At 37.1% G+C, this 20,676-nt stretch overlaps 1 protein-coding gene across 12 annotated transcripts in view; it reads right to left on the bottom strand.

Annotated features, from left to right (window-relative positions):
- LOC5579206 (protein phosphatase PP2A 55 kDa regulatory subunit) overlaps nt 1-20,676 on the bottom strand; it is a 178,625-nt gene that overhangs the window by 65,752 nt on the left and 92,197 nt on the right. For 3 of the 12 annotated variants that reach the window (XM_021857624.1, XM_021857622.1, XM_021857623.1), the window contains exon 2: nt 19,018-19,785. The exons of 2 other annotated variants lie outside the window; for them this stretch is intronic. In XM_021857624.1, coding sequence (XP_021713316.1) covers nt 19,018-19,024 — 7 coding nt within the window. In that variant the 5' untranslated portion in view covers nt 19,025-19,785. The remainder of the gene's footprint in view (nt 1-19,017; nt 19,786-20,676) is intronic. 7 more of the 12 variants (XM_021857625.1, XM_021857627.1, XM_021857628.1 and 4 more) reach the window with 4 other exon arrangements.

Below are 20,676 nucleotides of genomic sequence, written 5' to 3'. Positions count from 1 at the left end.
GAAAAGCACATCTACGTCATAACTTAGGACAAAATCCCGCAAAAGTGACCTATTAACGTCGCTGTTCGAACTGTTAAGGTTGAGGGTTCCGATTGAAAATATAAAGTTCATTTCACAATACTACGAGTATGAATTAATTTTTAGACTTCTTACTTCTCGACCGAGTTTGTCTCACCTGGTCCGCCAGCAGATTCTGCGTTTCCGGAACCGTTATTTCCTCAACCACATCAGCCTCTGTTGCCGATGTTTCAGAGTCATCCGTGCTCTTACCGGATGTTTTCTTTGCTAGCGCACGCTTCCTCGATTCAACCGTCTGGAATCCTTGGTCGTCATCTTTCGGAGGTTCCGTTTCCTCCACATGGGTCGTCGTGCCAGTATCAACTGCTGGCTCCATACTTTTATCCACCACCTCTGACTGCGTCTGTTGTTGCTCACTCAAAGCAGGGAACTCCTTGGACGTTGACGCGACTGGATTGAAACCTCCAGCTCCATCTTGGACAATCCTTGCAAATGATGTCGGTTCGGCACGCGCTGTCTTCAAACGATCGTTCACTGTTTGTCGCTTTGGGCAGTTTTGCTTCACATGGTCTGGGCTGCCGCATGTGAAACATTTCGATTGCATTCCCTCATAGAAAATGCGCACTTGGAAATGTAGAACACGCAGCTGAGACGGGACGGCTGACGACATTTCCATGTGGGCACCGCGAACACCGTTCATGATTGGGTATCCGCTCTCTGCTCCATACCGCTCTCGCACTAACTGGTGAACTTTTCCGTATTTCGACAGCGCACTCGCCACGTGCCTATCCTCTACCTCGATGGGCAGACCAAATAGTCGAACATACCGAAAGTTCCCCATGGCCGTTGAAAAGGTTACCGATGTAACGCTTCCGTCGTCATAGGTGAAGGTTTCACTTGTCGCGCACTTCAAAAGTTCCGTTCTCATGATCTCCTCTGACTGGAATTTCACGTATACGCAAAACTCCCTGGGTTCACGAAACATGGCGCAAAGCATGTTCGGTTCCCATTTACGCTTCCGGAAGAAGCCGAAAATGTCTTTGTCCGATGGCATTTTGGACTTCGATCCAAAATGGATCCGGATGCTGTTGATGTGAACGTTTCGGAGTTCCATTTTCACTGTCACTTTTACAAGGTTGAACACAACCGATACAATAGTAATGGCGCTGGACTTGCCAGCCGAAACAAAGGAAATCTTCACAAAGCCGAGTTTATTATTATCGATTATCGAGGTGCACGCGCACGTCCGACACGTTTCACGTCTGAATACGAACTGAAACCTTAGATATACAACAGAAGTTTTTGGCGAGAGTTTGGGTATTGCTTCTTTTTTGGTTGGTTTGCTGGAGGTAAAAATCATATTACACGTTGTACTGTATGAAATTAATGCTGAAAAACGTTCCTCGTACAACACAAACGGTAGAAATATGTCATTCAAGGCATTTACTTTCAGTTGCAGTACTTAGAAGTGTACAAATTGACAATATAAAAGTTTTGATATTTTGATGGTTAAACACTATAAAAATTCAAAACCGTTTTTGACTACCCTTGTGGGGTAACTTGCAACAGCAATTTTGATCTCGATTGTTTGATATGTCTTGCCTTTTGTTATCGAAAACACATGAAAAGGCAAAATTGATCGTTCATTTCTTGAGTAACATTAATTTTTTTGCAGCTCAATCAACTCAATACACATTTGGTACTAAATATTACGAAATTTACAAAAATCACATTATTATTAGATTTAGTTTTATTTTCTTCATGAAAATAATGAATAATTTTGAAAATTAGCTTGCAGATCTGCCACTGGGAACGTTCTGCATGAAATATGATGAAAGTTATGTCAAAACACCAACAGACACCATTTTGAGACGCTTTGTGATACGTCGCTTTGATTTAAATATGTGTAAAAAATAAGTTATGTGAAGTATAACCAAAAATACCATTGTATTTGTAGAAAAGTTGCATTAAAACGTTTCAATGGCTTTACGATAACTTTAAGACTTATGATACGCTAAAATGCAACCCTATGCAATGCCAATGGAGTTTTCAATGGAATTGATTTATTACTCATAATATAACCCATAATAATTATTTTTATAAGAGAAGAATAGCCTGTTTCTGATTATTGTCATGCTTTTACTGCAAACAATCTTTAAATGATCATAATAACACGATACAGGTTAAGTATTTAATAGTTTACTTTAGGTAGCACTGTGTGTTGCATGTTACCCCACATCAGGGGTAGCATTAAAAATGTATATTTTTCGTCTTTCCTGATTCCATAAAACCAAATACTGACAAAATGAATACCACGTGGTATTCTTTACGTAGCGATTAGGGTACCAGATGGTTTTTGTCTAATCTGTATCCTCAAATTTTTCATCCATATAGCTTTGAAGTTGAAAATTGTTGCAAGTTACCCCGTTTGACGGTATACGTCTTGGGGAAATCTACGAGACTCTCTCATCAGACCAGGACACCTCTTCTAATAGTAAGGCCTGCAAGACTGAAAATGCTCCGTTTTATTAGAACATGGTTGTTATCGATAAGATGAACGTTTGAGTCTTTATCGATGGCAAACCCATTTTGAGATTTGAATAAATTATAATGCTCTTTAACTCATCTGAGCTTAAGTTTTAAGAAAAAAAAAATATATTTGAAGAAGTTTAAGTTCATGAACAGACTTTTGAGCTTTTCTTAACTTACAAACAGTTAAAATGACATTAATCCTGATGATCATTTGAATACCTGTTTTACAAATCGCAGATACTGTTGGTAATTTTTTTATGATCGTCTTTACAATCACATGATAGCAAGAATAAAGGAATATAAACATTATCATCCAGAAAATTTTATGCGAACTAAATGACTCATAACATTTTGAACTAAATGGCACAAAACCTTCTCAAGGATCGCATGCTTTCACGGACCGCAGTTTGGAGAGATCACTGAGTAAGAAGCACACCTTAAACTATTTTAATACGTAGGTGGATTAAAATATTTGACCAAAACGTGAAACACATACCATTAAACTTGTAACTGACTGACTGAGACAAAATAGAGATCAAAGCGGAACCAAACAGAGATCAAACAAGAAAAAAAAATACCTGACAGGAACCAGGAGGTATTGAATCCTCATGAAATCAGACCAGAAAATTATCTGAGAGTAATTCTATTTTTTTTTTTTTTCATTTCTCGTGGCATTCCGACAAATAATGCAGCTCGTACTACTACATGGATTTTCAATGATTTTCTCAAGAAATTATGCCAAATATTTGGCCAAAGATTCAATTATTACTCCGAAGATTTGATCAGGTTTGAAGGATAGATGGATAGATTACATCTTTTGATAGATTTTCAGCCCGAGGATGTCTCATCTCTTAAATCTCTTTAGGAGTCCATCTAGTTATATTTATTTCCCATGGAATCCCTTCGAAAATTTTCCTAAGAAATTCATCAAAGAATTTTACTTTGGGTACGTTAAGAATACAACCTGGTTTTTGCCAAATATAACCACAAAAATTAACTCAGAATTTATCAGGCATTCCATCAATGATTCTTTTAGATATTTTTCAAGAAATCCTTAAGTCCTACAGGGTTATATCCGGTAATTCTTCCATCTTTTTCCCTAGGACATCCTCCAAGACTCCCGTTCAAAAGTTCTTCACAAATTCAACCAGAAATTTCTCCAATTATGCTTCCAGGGATTATTTACAAAATTGTCCTTCAGAAACTCTGGAGAGATTCCTAGAAAAAAGAACCTTTAAAAAAAAATAAATCTGGTCAATTGCGGGTTTTTTTCTTGGACAAAAATTTGAAGATTTCCTAATGTAACAACTGGTTTAATTCAGTTAAGAAGGACAGTGTTTGGAAAAATGTTGAAAGCATGAGCGAATTACTAGCGAGGGTAAAGCACTTCAATTCGAGAATTTCCTGACGCAAATTCTGAAGAAATTTCTCAAGATATTCTTCGACAAATCGCTGGAAGAATATTTAGGAGAATTGGTAGAGGAACCTATAGCAGTATTTCTAGAGAGTTCCCTGTTGGCGTTCCTGAAAGTATTCCAAATTAAATCTCTGGAGAAAAATTCTGTCACACAGAACGCGAAAAATGACCACTCGCAACAAGGCCTAATGCGCTATTGATCACATAGCATTGTAGATTAAGACTAAAAACACAGACAAACAGACGTAACACTGACGACCACACATTTAACGATCATTTCAAATTAGCTATGTTACAAATCTCACAACCAGATGTGCGTGCCCATCGTTTTTCTTCGCGTTTGACGTTTCACACTACCGCCAACTGCCGGTCTTGTTGCACGAAACAACTTTTCGTGCAACATGCTTACCAGATGATGATGGTGTAAACTGGGCGATGGATTTCGAAGAAAATTGTTCTTAGTGTTACGTCTGTGCTAAAAAGTTCATATGAGAAGCCTATTGTGTATCTCGCGCCATGGAATTTTTTGCCATTTGTAAACAAACCAAAAACACTCAAATTTGTGGAAAAATGCGCGCTGTCATTATTTTTGAGATTTTTCTTGATTTCTCGCGATTTATAAGTGCAAAATATCTGTAAAATATACTATTGAGCTCAGGCAACTCTATCAAGTGAAAACAAAATTTGACAACTTTTGGAAAAAATGAAAAACTTAATTCTGATAGAATCCCGAAGAAAACTCTCTGAGGAGAGTACTGTTGAGAAAACCCTGAAGATTCACAAAATACTCATATGAAGTAAACAGAATCCCGAATCTAGAAGATTAGTATACAGTGGAGAATTTATAATTCGGCGAAAGATCTGTGAGAATTCTGAATAAAATTTTGAGAGTTACTAAGAAGATTTTTGAAAGAATTCCAAAGAACACAAGGACTTCTGAGAAGATTGCATGGTGAAAATCGTACGAGAGAACCTAAAGAGTATTCCAATGCTAATACCGAGGTATTTCTGGAGAAAAACTTGAGCAGAATTTTGTAATTAACCTTTCTTTTTAGTTTTGAAAATAGTTATCATCTGTCACTCATCCCTTATCAGAAAGGATTTAGAAACATATGTACTTGCAAAATTCACCTGAAAAACACAATGTTTAATAATTAGTTTAATAAAATTTCATAGTTCAACATAGTTCAAGCAAATGAACAATTAGTCAACAAATGAATACATGCTGAATCGACTCCAACTAGACTATGAAATTCTAGTGAAATACATCGCTTTGTAGGTTAGCACTAATCGCGCTAATCACTATACCGAATAATACCAACAATCAACATAATTGATTGATTGATTTGACTTTATTAACGAGATTTTTAGCCCTGGGCTAGTTCATCTCGGGACCAACGGCTTTACTTCCCTTCCGAAGGAAGTCGTCACTATAACTTTTTACGTCATGAGTGACTATGTCGGGGGATGGGATTCGATCCCAGGTCCTCGGCGTGAGAGGCGAGTGTTCTAACCACTACACCAGGTCCGTCCCCATCAACATAATCTCATTATCTTGTGCGATGTGTTTACAAACGAATCGCAATCTCAAACAGCCTTAAATCAAACCCCATTGAGAATAACGACGCGAAGATGAGGGTGATGATTGGCAACAGACCACAGACAAAGTACGTAGCCGCATGTAGGCACATTTATTTCGCTACTTGATTTTCTGATTCCACTTCTGCTCGTAATGGATATCGTTAGTCAGAATAGACACGACGGAAGCGGCCGGCGTTCGAAAATGTTGTGTATTATTCTTAAAATACATCTGTTCTGAGCCGAGCCGAGTTTACTTGCCCACAAGCCAAAAAAGCTTATACCACAATAATTTCTACTGTGATGTTTGCGCTTCTGGCCCTAAGCCATAGTAGTGGTTTAAAAGTGGGAATAATTTATCACGAATACGGTGAACATTTTGCCACTTGGGGCTACGCTGCCCAATTCCACGTAGCTTGAGAGTTGATCAACAATGAGGCGGAACTCTATAGGTTCGTCTGTCTCTATTGGCACCTGATCAAATTCGTGTGCACCGGTGGTAAACCACTGGGAAATTGGTTCGTCTGGGATTATGATTTAATTGGAAGTGATCGAATGTCGCATGCCACACTTTCGGCCTGTACTGTTTCGCTGCAGCTGGATTAATCGGCCGGTAAATTGTCGGTAATTAGGCAAATCGGTTCGATTTGTTCGAAACAAATCCGAACCGAATAAAAGTGTGAGTCTCCACTACAGCTTTTTCATGCCTGCAAGGAAATCCTACCGCAATGCACTCACTAAGGGGAGTTTGTACAATCCAGATGGTCAAAACTATTTTTCGTAAACGGAAGTTACATCAAACTCATAGAAGTGATTATGTACTGTGTGATATCGTCTGTTCGTTTCTCAATCTTAGTGAAGTAACTTATTTATTTGTATTAAATCCATTGGAATCATGTACGATTTGGGATTAATAAATACTTGAAGCCGTGGTCGTACGTTCAAAATTGCCAAAGTTGTACCAATTTTTAAACTGAACAAAAATCTTGCAGAAGCTTCCAGCTATCCTCCAATCAGCTTGCTTACCTCCATCAATAAATTTTTTGAAAAGGACATTTTGAATAGAATGATGTGGACCATCGACGAAATTGCCAATGAACAGTTCGGATTCCGTCATGGACATTCGACCACTCATCAACTTTTACGTGCAACAAATTTGATTCGTTCCAACAAATCTGAAGGCTATTCTATTAGTCTTGCTCTTTTAGACATAGAAAAAGCATTCGAAAGTGTTTGGCATAAAGGCTCGATCGTAAACAAATCATCATACATTGTTAGAATAATATAAAATTATCTGTCAAATCGTACACTTCAGGTCAATTATCTGAACTTCAAGTCTGAAAGACTTCTAAAAGAGCCCTTTTCTTCTGCAGAAGATTAGAAATAAGATTTTGAAAATGATTCTGAAGCTCCCTCCCTGGAAATTTGAAACAATCAATGATCAATAATTTACCTACAACATGAATAAAGAATTAGATTCGCAATACCTTCATCAGTTTAAAATTCAAAACCTGATTTTTGGGTGATGCAGCGCTAACAAGGACTTAATTGAGGAAAAACAGAGTATAAGGCAATAGTCCGTAACTTTTTATGTGTCATGTGCAATACATTATTTCAAAATGACAGTGAATTCTAAAAATGCCTTTTGGCCTGCAAAATTTGCAAAATACCCCTTGGTGTGACGCTAAAGCATAAGAAAGCGTTTGAAGTTACACCGAAAAAGGGAAGATTGCATATCTTCCGGTGCTGTGAACAGAAAGCGGACTATGTTATTATGACAAGTGACATTTCGCCTTGGGGGAAAAGGTGATAAAATGAGTTTTCATATAACAGTGGACCCGCGTTCTTACCGGTAGAGATGTGCTAGCTCTAGACAGATATTTAAATTGACGATCATTTACGGCTCGAGACAGGGGAACAATCCGAGCAGAATGAAACGGTGGGAAGGGGAAAAGTTACGATTTTCTTGCAACACCTTCAGTTTTACCTTCTGCGGACCGGATCGGACAGGAAGAGCTTGGCTCCGACACGTGGTCGGGTAATGAGATGAAACAACCTGTCTGTTTTGCCGTTCCCTTTCGCGTAGTTGATGTTGGCTATCCGTTATGGCTTCCGGTTTGCAAACCGACACGGTGGCAAAAGTTTTAATGGCGCAAATTGAAATCAATTACACCGGGCGAGATTAACACCTTACTCCAGTGGTGAATAATAATACAATGAACTCAGTCTTACTTTATGAGGATTGACTTATCGACCGAGGAAACAGTTAATTATCTCTCAAAGTTATGAATTGAAGAAATGAGTCCTTTAATAATGATTTTTCTAAGGTCAGACTTCTGTATAAGACAACCATTGAGAAGCAGAGATTGTCTAACATTTCTTCGGTATTCTGGCGAGAGAAGGAACGATTCTCTACTGTGAAAATTAGGACACAAAAGATTATGGAGAGAATCATTGAAAGATTATGGAGATGCATAAAGGAGGTTTCAAAGAACATCCAAAGATTCGAAGAGAGAAGTGAAATATACCTGTTTAAAATTTTGAAGATTCTGACGATAATCTTAAAAATAACATTGAAAGGATTCTGGAGAACAAATCTGATAATTCGGAGGATTTTTGAATTAGAGTGAGAAATATATCGAACTAGCTTACCAAACGTAGCTAGACCATCAAGATTTGAAAGTGAAAAGCTATGTATAATCTTCCAAAGATTGATAACTGCGAAATAACAACATCGCCAACACAATTTTTCTGTTATTAACCGCCTAAATTTATGCCATTTATCACGTGACCTTAATAATGTTGTAATGTTCTAATCTGAAATAGTTACAGCATTAAAAGCTTTTGTAGTGTTTCTTCTGCTATGAAATGTTTCAAACGCTCCAGAACAATCTAATTATTAGAGAAGAATATTATCGAAATTTTTCAAATATTCTGCTGAATAGCTTTTGAAGTGTTCTATATCTTATTGTTATCTTTCAGAATCACATAATAAAGCTACCATGGATTCATGGAAATATATTGTCACGTAATCATGAAATTTTGTTTTTGGTATGCTTCCATAAGTCAATATCAGGTCATATAACATCCACTCATGGAGTGAATAAAAAACAAACTCGAATATTTGGCGCACCTTTACTGCCGTTCTACGCCTACTTGTCCCATGTTCTATGTAAAGCTTATGGACCGTGGGACAAATATGCGTAGAACAGCAGTTTATCTAGTTTATGTTTATCTTGTACTTGTATTTGTCGAATTTGCTTTGTACCTAGGATGGAACTGGCGAAACCCGTTTTGAATCACATATTCAAGTCAACCCCAACCCTATTTAGTTCGACCGAAATACAATTTGCTTGAAGTTTTTTTTTTTTTCATATTTTGATCATCGAATGTCGATAGTATTTTTCTTGGTTTATCAACTTTTTAGGTACTCTAAAAACCCAATATTTTTTACCCTACAGGCATGTGTGTATTTTCCCTGAAATATTATTCCGGAAATTTACCAATCCTCCGTTTTCTACGAATATATTCAATAATTCTTCTATGAAATTTTTTAGGATTTTTTTTGTTTAGATTTTTAAAAAATTGAACAAACATCCTCTTCTTCCCAGTATTTACACCAATATATTTTTGTTCCGCAAATCTTCAATAATTTAATCAGAAATTATTTTACAGGGTGTGTCTACTCATTTACAGAAATGAAATTCAGGTTTTTCCAGATTAAAAAAAATCCAGGTTCAGGAAATTCTCCAAAATATATAAATTTATAAAAATTTTCAATTTAGATGACTAAAAATTTATTTTCAAAGAGATTGGCTTCAGAACACCTAAACAAAATATCTAATGATAAATTTCAAAATATTTTTCACTGCAATAAAAAAAACTTTGTTTGTTCTAAATGTGTAAACTTAAGAAAAAAAAAATGGTGATTTGCTATTAATTTCCCCTAAAACCAAGAATGCTTGTCAAATAATCTAAAAGTGCCTTTAATAATCAATGTCAGATATGCAGTAAATAGTCTATTCGAAATTTTGAAAATAAAATAGCCTTCTTGTTACTTGTATATGTTCTAAGTAAGCCTTGATGATTTTCTACGATGATATCTGAACTTTTGGATTCTTGATGAAATTCTTTCTAGGATTTTCTTGATAAATTACGAAGATGACTATACAAAACATCGAATCTCTGATTAATGTCGTACAAGATTTTTTCCAAAAATCCTTGAAGAAATTCTGACAGAATCCCTGAAGAAATGTATATACCAATGTAATAATTGACGTAGTATTAACTGGTGTGGAGCCATTAATCAAGTTGTTAAGAATCTTGAATCTTGGAAGAAATTTTGTTTGAGAAATATTTGAATCGCAGCTGCAACTTTATGCATTGATTTTTCCTGGGATTTTTTCTAACATTCTAACAATTCCTTCAGGAATTCTTCCCTTTTTTGCATTTTTTTTCCAAGAAAGCTTTCAAAGAATTTTCCAATCATTCGTAAAGGGATGTTTGTAGGGAAACGACACGAAAATTTTTCAGATTTTGTGGGAGAAAATATTGAAAAAAAAAAATTCTAAAGAAAATTCTAGAGTAATCGCCGATGAAACTTGTGTAAGTTCTAAGTAAGCCTTGATGAATTTCTACGATTATCTCTGAACTTCTGGGTTCTTGATGAAACTCTTTCTAGGATTTTCTTGATAAATTACGAAGATAGCTGAACAAAAAATCGAATCTCTGATCAATGTCGTACAAGATTTGTTTCCAAAAATTTCTTGATGGAATTCTGGCAGAATCCCTGAAGAATATACCAATATACCAATGTAATGATTGACGTAGTATTAACTGGTGTGGAGCTGTGAATCAAGATGTTGACAATCCATGGTGATTTGGAAATTTTATTTGAGAAATATTTGAATCGCAGCAATAATATTTTAATAAAATGATGGAGATATGCCAACTTTTTAGCAATTTTTGAGAGTAATCGTAGATGAATTTTTAAAATAATTCTCATGAAAATGCCTGGTATAAAATAATAATCAACGAAGGAATTATTCTAACGTTTCTAGAAAAAATATCGAAACGATTTTTTTTCAAAAGCTTGGAATTAAACCATTGTGTAAGAATTCCTATAGGATCTATGGGAAATCTCCTAGAAATAACAATTGAAAAAAAAACGGTGAAAGAACAAGTGAAAAAACATCTGCAGGATATCGAGGGATAATCACTAGGATTTTTTTTTTCAGAGTAATCTCTGTAAAATATACTAGAGGTCGCAGCGTTGGAAGGATTTTGTGGACCAAATTTCGAAGAAAATTTTTGAAATTTTTGGTCCTTTTCTACAAAGTTTATTATTTTTTTTAGAACAGGAGAAAACATTTTTGCAAAAGAAATGGAATGTTCTCAACCATGTTTCAAAAGCACATGAACGAGAACTAGCTGGAAATGAGAACTGTACTTGCATTTGCCAACTTGGAAATCTTAAGTTGTACTTCATTGTTAAAGTACAGAAGCGTAGCCGAAAAATGTTTGTGTCAAAAAAGAACATATTCTATCATGTATTACTAATTCAAAATAATTTCCCTGATTGCGGCCGAAATTCCCTGAGAATTTCAGGTAGTGGACACCCTGTTTAAGTATACTTCTAGAGATTTCTTCAGTGATTTCTTTAGAGATTTTTTATAAACTTACTTCACAAAGTTTTTTTTTTTACACTAAAGAAAAAACTTTTGTCAGTTGCCAAATTTGTTGTCATTGTTTTTAAAAAAATGAGCGTTTTAAGTATGGAATGAGAAAACTTTGATTTTCTTGAAATGAGATTAAATAATTAATTCTTGCGTAACAATTCCAAATGACCAATCCTCAGATCGTTAGTTCTGAAAAAAAAATCATATATATATATAATCCCAGAGTAAAACTTTGAAATGTTTCATCGAAAAGTTTCGTTGAACACTACAACAGCAATTTAAGAGCACTACAATAGACAGTTTCAATATTAGAGCATTGCAACTGCAAATTGTGGAACACTAGAAAAGCTCTGTGACTTAATATTCTGGAGTTTTCTGGAACTTTGTTCATTCCAATTCGTAGAATATTCTCGAACCCTTCATCATTGTCGTCTGTTTAGGAATTTGGTTGGTGACTAAAACGTGAACAAATATACTTCAACCAAATTGTAATTCGGTAGAACTTGAATCGGGATGGAGTTAAAAATGTGAAACGGGTTTCTTCTGTTCCAATTCAGGTTCAAAAACGAGTGCCTTTGAAGCCGGCCTTCTGATGGTGATCGCTTAAAACAGCTTTCCAAAACATTCCTGTTTCATGACTCGATATTTCCGTGAGTCGATGGTCTTTGCATCACAACTGTAATTTTGAAAAATGACAGTGAATCATACTACACAGAAGCAGCTATTCGGGAAAATTTTCTTCTCTCTAATTTATAGAATCTTCTGGTTCGAATTATTTCATAACAGAAGAAACATTACAATAGCATATAAGGCCATAATTATTTCAGATTAGAACACTACAACAGTATTGAGGCTATGTGCTCGATAAAGTATGGCCAGAGCATAAATTTAGGCGATTTTGCGATTATCAGTATCATGCGCTTTGAAAGATTATACGTACCGTAAATCGGGATAACTTTGATAGTTTTTTTTCTAAGAAAACTTCAATATTTATGCATTCTGTTTCAAAGAATTACAATTTATATTTTTTAAAACAAGTACTGACGTCCTAGCTATCGATTGCACTTGATAGACTGCCAAAAGATTTATTCTGAATGGATATATTATTATTCATATAATCGAAAGTCGGTTTTCTGTTTTGGGGTAACTTTGATAATGGAGTATAAATCGAACAAAATTCAATGAATTACGGAACATTTATAGGGCGTTGCATACCTCTAAGCGTTTAACGCTATATGTAAATTTCTGACTTTGATTACAAAAATGATCCCAGTTTGTAAAAATGGTTTTCGCTAAGACATTTGGGACAGGTTTCATGTTCTACTATAACTAGGCTGTCATGGATAAGTGGCGAACTCATTATGACTTTATTAAATAGTGATGGTAGAACAGATTGTTTGTAAGTGTTGCAAATGCCAAAATCTTATAAATTTTTGATATTTGCATATAAATCTTCAAATGCACTTGATTCCAACGAAAATAGCTTTGACATGGAGTGTCATACTAATACTCTTCAATTTTGCGTTCGTTTTTCTAAACTAATAGACAGAAACTCCGTATTTTGTTTAATATGTTGTGGGTCTCCCACTATCAAAGTTACCCGCATTATCAAAGTTACCCCGTTTTAAGGTAGCTTTTCACTTTAAAATTTCATTGAAACGTGGCTAGCCACGTCGGGAAAGCTAGTAATGTGAATATTGTTTACCACATTTTCAATTATTATTTCTCAGTATTCAGATCAATCAATGTGATTCCTTGCTCATTGAGTGACGATTCACTATAACTAAACGTTAATAATCGATTTTATTCTGAAAACTGCCAAAAATGTAAAAAACAAATAATGATTTTCAATAAGCATTGACCTTTTTATTATGCCAGCTATCAAGATTTTTGTGCTATCGAATGGTATCAAAATGCGATTTGTTTATAATTTGATCATTGGCCCTTTAGAATTGTAACGCGTGAATTCCTCAGAAGTTGCAAGCCTCGTCATTGAGTTTCCATACATATTACAAATCGAAATCAATCTTGACGTGACACCATCCCCACCCAAAACGAAGTTAGCTAGAAAGTAAAAAGGACAATCTACGCTAAACGGTAAAGCCCCACCCAGGAATATTGTTCATGCATTATTTATCTGACCGGTATATACCAACATACGAAAATAAAACCGGTCCATTACGCAGCTCCGTCTGTCTCGTATGTGCTTGAGGAGTAGACATAACCGACATGGCACAAATTTAGCTCAAAATAATACACCTTTCAGTGTATTGCTTGCGGTTGGAACGTGCCCCCGACAAATGGCAAGAACAAACTGTCCATCATTCTTCTTCCGTCGATAACTCTAGAGAACCACATTCACAGTGCCCCGTCTGCTGGGATAGTCGAAGAAAAGCCACTTTCACAAGGTAAATGGGATGGAAACCAATATTTTGCCAAAAATAAGTTGGTCCTCGAGCAAAGAAAGGAAAAACAGTCAACATCGTTTCCATAGATAGATTAAGCAAGCCGGAAAAAACAGCGACCTGATGAACGGCGGATCTATTTATAGCCCTAAGTGTTCCGACGGACTTTTTCGTACATCGTGTGCATCAGGTGAAACAGGAAGCAGGATCGATTAATGAACAGGAAAGTATTTCTTATCTGACAGGGACCTGGTTGGGTTTTGTTTTCTACCACAAATTCCGCAAATTCCACCTTCTTGTAATCACATTAATTTTCAATGTAAGAACCGCACCGTTGAGTGCCGACGTTTATCTTCGTTTCCACAATTCTTACACATACCTAGTTATATACATTCCACACGGTTTTCGATGAATAGCTAGTTGAAAGGTATATCGAAAAGAAAAAAAGTGAACCACCAATCATAGAAGGTTTGGTGATAGTCAAAGGCAATGAGGAAACGAAAAGCCAAGGAAAAATATTCCCTCAGGAACGCGACGAGAATTCTTTGAATTTCACATTGAAATGAGGTCTCGATTATTTGAACATAAAGTATCATTTTAGAGCTGGTAGCAGGTCTCTTTATAGAGCTTAGTGACAGTTGAACACACGAACACTTGAATACGCTCATCATACACAGTTTGTTTTTGTTTTCCTCGACGAAACTTGCACACACTTTTCAGACGCATCAAAATGCATATGGGAGTATTACCCAATTTTAAATATTTACACCCAAGTTCTGGGTGTTTTCCGAGACAGAGAGCATATTGTTTTCCTCTAAGTTTCACAACCACATCTACACTAGGGCACCCATACCATTGAGCGTGATAACCACTATAGAGATTTGGTCGATTCCTTTCAGATTATTTTTTCTAGAAAGTTTTTATTCTCCAGGATCTAGCAATTTTTCCATCGACTATCCTAGTATTCAATCCATGATTTGGGAAACACTAGGAAAGTCAATAAAAGAATCGTTAGATTAGTTCCTGGAGAACATAGGACTTTCTAGGGAAATTTCTATAAAAAAAACTTTGAAGGAATCGTGAAATCTCTGAAGTAAAATATCTGGAAATGAGAAAATGCTTACAAGAACAGTCAAGGGGCTTTCCTTAGCCGAATGGTTAGAGTCCACGGCTACAAAGCAAAGCCATTCTGAAGGTGCCTGAGTTCGATTCTCGGTCGGTCCAGGATCTTTTAGTAATGGAAATTTCCTTGCCTTCCCTGGGCATAGAGTATCATCGTACCTGCCACACGATATACAAATGCGAAAATGGCAACTTTGGCAGAGAAAGCTCTCAGTTAATAACTGTGGAAGTGCTCATGGAACACTAAGCTGAGAAGCAGGCTTTGTCCCAGTGAGGATGTAAATACCTAGAGAAGAAGAACTCGCAGTATAAGAGGCAGTTTCAGTGGGAACGTAAAGTCATAAATAAAAAATCTACTAATTAATTCTAGGAGTTGAAAACGCTCGGAGCCTTTTAGCCCAATTATTTAGTTGGGCGTTAGTAAACGATTCTGATTTCTTTAGAATCAATCAAGATTGATTGGACTACCCACGGAAATGGCTCTGATTTCTTTTACAGCGGTTCAGTCGACTTTTGCCTTCGTAAATACAGTCAGACTGCCATAACACTGTCATGAGTTATGGAGGTAAAACAACCATTATAAACAATATTCTCTAGGTTACTATGATTGTCCTTCTTAAACTTGAAACAGCTAGAACTTTCAAGAGTCGATGGTACCTTAAACATCGCTCGAGGAGACTTGACTGTACTTCTAGGTAAGTAATTAGGCAGTACACGACATTTTCGGGTATTGAAAGCATCCTAATTGGGCTATCATGTTTCCGAAAACATTGTCGAACTTAACCACCAAGCAGAAATCTATAAAGCTCACGGTGTCATTAATTTGCACAATTTCTAAACATCATTCTGCCAGAAGGCACTACATGATTGTAAGCACCAACCAAAGCGGACACCCTCACTTTTCTGTTGTTATTGCCATTGCTAGAATCACGTGACACGAAAATAAACTTTCGTCAGAGGACACCATCGAATGTCTCTCTCTGTGTCTCATTCCCATTCACGGTAGTGGTACATGGTTTTCCGCAACACAACAAAGAACAACAAATCCTTCCGTTCGGTATTGCCCGACCTAATCCACAGCATTTTCTGGACTGGTGGAAATTTCGCCTGGTTTCTTTTTCCCATGGTCTACAGCGGACAAACATGGTATGTGGCATTTCAAGAATGGACGTCATTCTTTCGGCTTTCCACTCGAATGTCATTCTCACTTGACTCCCCAGTACGATTGCATGTATAGATGGAGAAGACGAAACCATCGCTTAGGTCACAACTCTTTCGTCGGTGCCATTTAACAAAGGAATATTATTTTACAAGTCTCGTAACCGATGCCAATATAGTTGTCAATTGCATTTCACAAACTATGGCTTTTGGGAATAGCTGTCGCAGAAAGGATTTCCTTCGATGGATGTCAATCATCCGCAAATAAAAATAGCTTAATTCAGTTCAATTTGAAAAGGCTGAACTGTACTGTAGCTTGTTTTTGTTATGGAAAAGTAGTGACAAAAATCCTGAGAAATCTAAAACCTATAGGATGGAATTTCTGAAGAACAAAATGTGACTTATCCGAATTTATAAAAATACCATTGAAGCAATTTGTGAAGGATTTGCTTCATTTGCTCTGGCGTAATGTATGAATCATGAAAACATTTACAGAACTCGTGACATATTATTGTTATATGTATTTTTCGAAAACTTTTGTCCAATGTTTTGAATGATATTCGTTGGAATTTTTTTGACTTCACATCTTAAGAATATCTTTAGTTATCTTCAGGAACCCGCTACACAAGTACTCAAGAGACTGTTGTAAATTCTCAGAATACAGCTATTAATTAACATAATTCCACTCGAAATCCTAAGGATCTCCTAAAATTCCCTAGAGATTCGCTAAGAAATCCAAATAAGTATCCTCAAAATACCACTCTAAGTTTCCAGAATCACGTTAGGTATACTAAGGATTTTGTTCGGATACCTATGGATCCAGTTGGTCCAACTAAGAATCTTTAGAATTGTACAAGAGAATATTGTCCTTTTTTTCAGTGAATTGAGTATCTTTATATACTACTGAGTCCTCACTAAGAATTCTTAAGATGCTACTGGTTCTCTAAATCTCCGTTGGGAATTCCAGATGCTCGCTAAGAAAACATAAAATCCGCTCGAAATCTGCTAGTTTTCGCTGGAAATCCTCAGCACTCAATGGATTGGCTCATTCCGCAGCAATAAAAATTTCTCAAGGAACAGACTCGTGGTCTCACAATCCGTTGGAAAGCCTCAGGATCAGGGCTGGGTAACCTTAGTATCATGACCGGCTTGCGTCATTGACGAAACGAGTCTTCTTACTATCGCTAGTTGAAGCTATATTTCGTGTGCTCACTTCGTCAAGTCGCAATGATGGAGCTCTCACGAGAGCAATTTTAATATTGTTTGGCTTTTAAAGTTTCCATCTAATTTTGGAGAATTTCGGGAAGTAAATGTATTTGAAACGTTAAGTGGATATTTTTTATTGATTCCAGCGGGACATCCTCTATTTAGATTGACGCTTTCCAGCCCTGCTCAGGATCACCGAACGAATTCTGAGATTCTACTAGGATACTCTCAATTTTGTTAGTCTCATATAAAACCAATCCCACAGGAACATTTAGCGAATGTTCTGTAGGAATCTTGACAAACCACTGAGTAAATCTTTGATATTTCTGCAAAAGTTTCTGAGAAAATCTTTGGTGGGGTCATCTGTAGATTCTTCATAAGATCTTTCACAAAACTTTGTATGACAGATTTTACGCGATATTTTTGGTAGATCTATCACGTCAGTCTAAAATTGCGGTTAATTCAACTCCGGATGATCAAGTCTCCGGATAATCGAGTTCAACTTATAGTTTAGAGACCTCATATCTGAAAAAAAAACCAAACAGGAATCAAGAAATCAACTAGGTACCAGGAGATTTTTAATGATGATTCCTCAAATAATACGATTTGATATTTTTCTTAAAACATGTCTATGCTTTTTTTTTCTTTTCAATGAATTTCTCTAGAAATTTCATCAGATATAATTTAATGATTCTTTTGCAGAGCTAATAAGGAACTCCTCCATGAATTCAGTGCAAAATACCATCAAGCATTCTACCATTTTATCTGAAGGTAACATTAGATATTACTCGAGTGATTCCACCAAGAATTCATTCAAAGCTTTTTTCATAAATTTTTCATGAAAGTTCTAAGTCTTCTCCAAATTTATTCAGTAATTTTCTCAAAGATTTTCTTCTAGTACTACTTTGAAAGCTCCGCCAGTATACTCTTCAGAGATGTCTTCTGGGATTTCCGGGCATTCTTCCAAAATTGTCGTCCATCATTTCTTTGAAATTTCGAATAAGAATTTCTGTATGGATCTTCTTCTTCTTTTTCTTGGCATTACATTAGATTAGGACAGACCTGTTTCTCAGCTTAGTGTTGTTCTACGCATATGGAATCGAATCCGACCTTTTAGCATGGCTTTGCTTTACCAGTATGTTAAGGAAGGTTCGTGGTGATATCTATATTATCTGAATCAAGATACCTTTAGAAACTAGTCTAGAGTTCTAGTTTTTTTAGAAATTCCTCTTATAATTTTGTAGAAATTAACTTTCAAGCTAAGTTAGATAAATTTCAATAATTTAACCTGATTTATATCTAAGGAAAACAACCCAGTGATTTCACTAGGAACTCCTCCAAAACTAATTCCAGAAATACATCAAGAAACTTTTAGGTCCTCTGGGAATTCATACAGTAATTCAGAATTTTGTTTGGGACATTTTCTGGAATTCAACCAGTGATTTCTCCTGAGATATTAAGAATTCAGTCAGAATTTTGTTCGTTTGAAAAGGTGGTAGAATTTCCTTCTTTTCGTAGGCATTACGTCCCCACTGCAACAGAGCCTGCGTATCAGCATAGTGTTCTGAGGACACTTCCATATTTACTAACTGAGAGTTTCCGTGCTGCAGGTACGATGATACTTTATGGCCAGGGAAGTCAAAGAAATTTCTTTGATGCGGTGCTCAACGCCTGACATGAACACTCCCTTCCCACCACAATTTGTTATTCCTCGATAGTATAGTGATCAGTATACCCGCCCCTGTCCCAGAAACATCTTGCCCCACACCGTATGATTGTGTTTGACTGTCTCCTCCCCTACTACAAGTCAAATCCGCCCCAAAACCCGCTATCCCGAACTCCGCAAGTCATCCCACCCAATCCCTAAATAGCAATTTTCTCCAGCCCCTCGAGGAATACTTACCGGCCATGTCAAATCACGTCGCAACCACCGCCACGGGAAAATTCCTTCATACAACAAAAAACAAAAACAACAACAGCGGCGGCTTCTTAGCTGCTGCCGTCGACGATGACAATCTCCGCGTCCAAAATTTCACGCGTACCGGCAAAACTGCTGCTCTTCGTACACTTCTCTACGATGGCAACCGGAGACGACGATGTTGATGATGATGATGCTGGTGGTGGATTCTCCTCGCTCATGAAATCGGTAGCAATTTTTTCGCCAACTCCTTTCGATTTTTTTCCTGTTCGGCACAAAAACTCCGGTTTCTTCTTCGTACCGGTGTGGTAATGTTGTTTTCGTGCAGAGGGACTGCTTCCTGCCTCCTTGCAATATTTATTTTTTTTGCGTCAAAAACTACTCACTCTCGCGCTCTCTTCTTCCGTCTGAACCAACCGCTTGTTATCTTGCAATGGAAGGCACCACCAACACAACACCAATCACGAAATACGCGATTTTCTGGTCACTACCGTTCATGTAGTGTGCTCTGACGCGCTCACACACCCCGCACTTGGCTGCTAGAGAGAATGAAAAGGGACTCTATTATGCCTTCACTGCGGCCGTGTGTTGTTTGCTTCCTTCTCCTTTGAAGCTCACTATTCTGCACTCTGCTGAACTTACGCACCCCTGAAATTCTGAAACGTGTTTCACTTTTCCTTTCGCCTAAAACGCACTTTTCCCCTATCGATTCGCTTCACTATTACGTTAGAACCTTTTACAGCACTGCACTCGCTAGAATAAGAACAGAAGAAATACCAAACCGTCACTTTTGTCGCAGTAATTTCTTGGGAGCAAATTTCGTGACAATTCGAGCTGCCGTTTTGCTTGTCTTCTCTTGATCGAAACGTCTCGTCTCGGTTGTCGTCGCTGCTGTTGCTACAACCTCTCTCTCTTCGCTTCTTGTGAGGCGACGACGAACGGACGACGGCTTCGCGAATACGAACGATGGCTGTCACACGCACACACACTTGCGCAAGGTCGCGGCGGCGAAGCGCAATCACAAACACATGTCTACCATCGACTGACGTCTTTGCCGAACGCCATCACCACTACCACTGAGCGGTGTGATGAGAGATTTACGTCTCTCACAATGGAATGAGTTATTCCGATCGAGTTTGGCTCTTTCTGACTCCCTCGCACTTGTAGCGGCTTGCGCAATCGAAACAAATACTACCTACTTTGGTTGTGCTTTTCTTCTGTGTCACGGAACAACGGGTTCGTGTGTATTCTACTACGGTTTACGTTAATGCGTGATTGATGACAAAGCGGAACTCACGGAATAGTGCTCACTTTGCGTCGCGAGTGAGATGAAGACCCATGCAGTGCTACCAGGTTTGCTAATAATACAAAATATTGAATTTTTAGCATCAAGATGTAGACTGATGCAAATTTTGAAGTTATGGCTCTCGTATGCTTGATGTCACTTTTTCTTAACCTTCGTTACCTATCGTTACCTTACTTATCGTATCCAGTATACGATACGACGGACAAGTTGTTGGAAAGGTTGATTCTCAACAGGTTAGTACCGTATACGGAAAGTGCGGACGGCCTGTCCAACAACCAGTTTGGATTCAGGAAAGGTAAATCTACTTTGGACGCTATCCTGTCTGAACGACCGACATC

Source organism: Aedes aegypti, chromosome 1, assembly GCF_002204515.2.
Source record: "Aedes aegypti strain LVP_AGWG chromosome 1, AaegL5.0 Primary Assembly, whole genome shotgun sequence".
Taxonomy (NCBI): Eukaryota; Metazoa; Arthropoda; class Insecta; order Diptera; family Culicidae; genus Aedes; species Aedes aegypti.
This window is presented reverse-complemented; position numbering and strand designations above follow the sequence as displayed.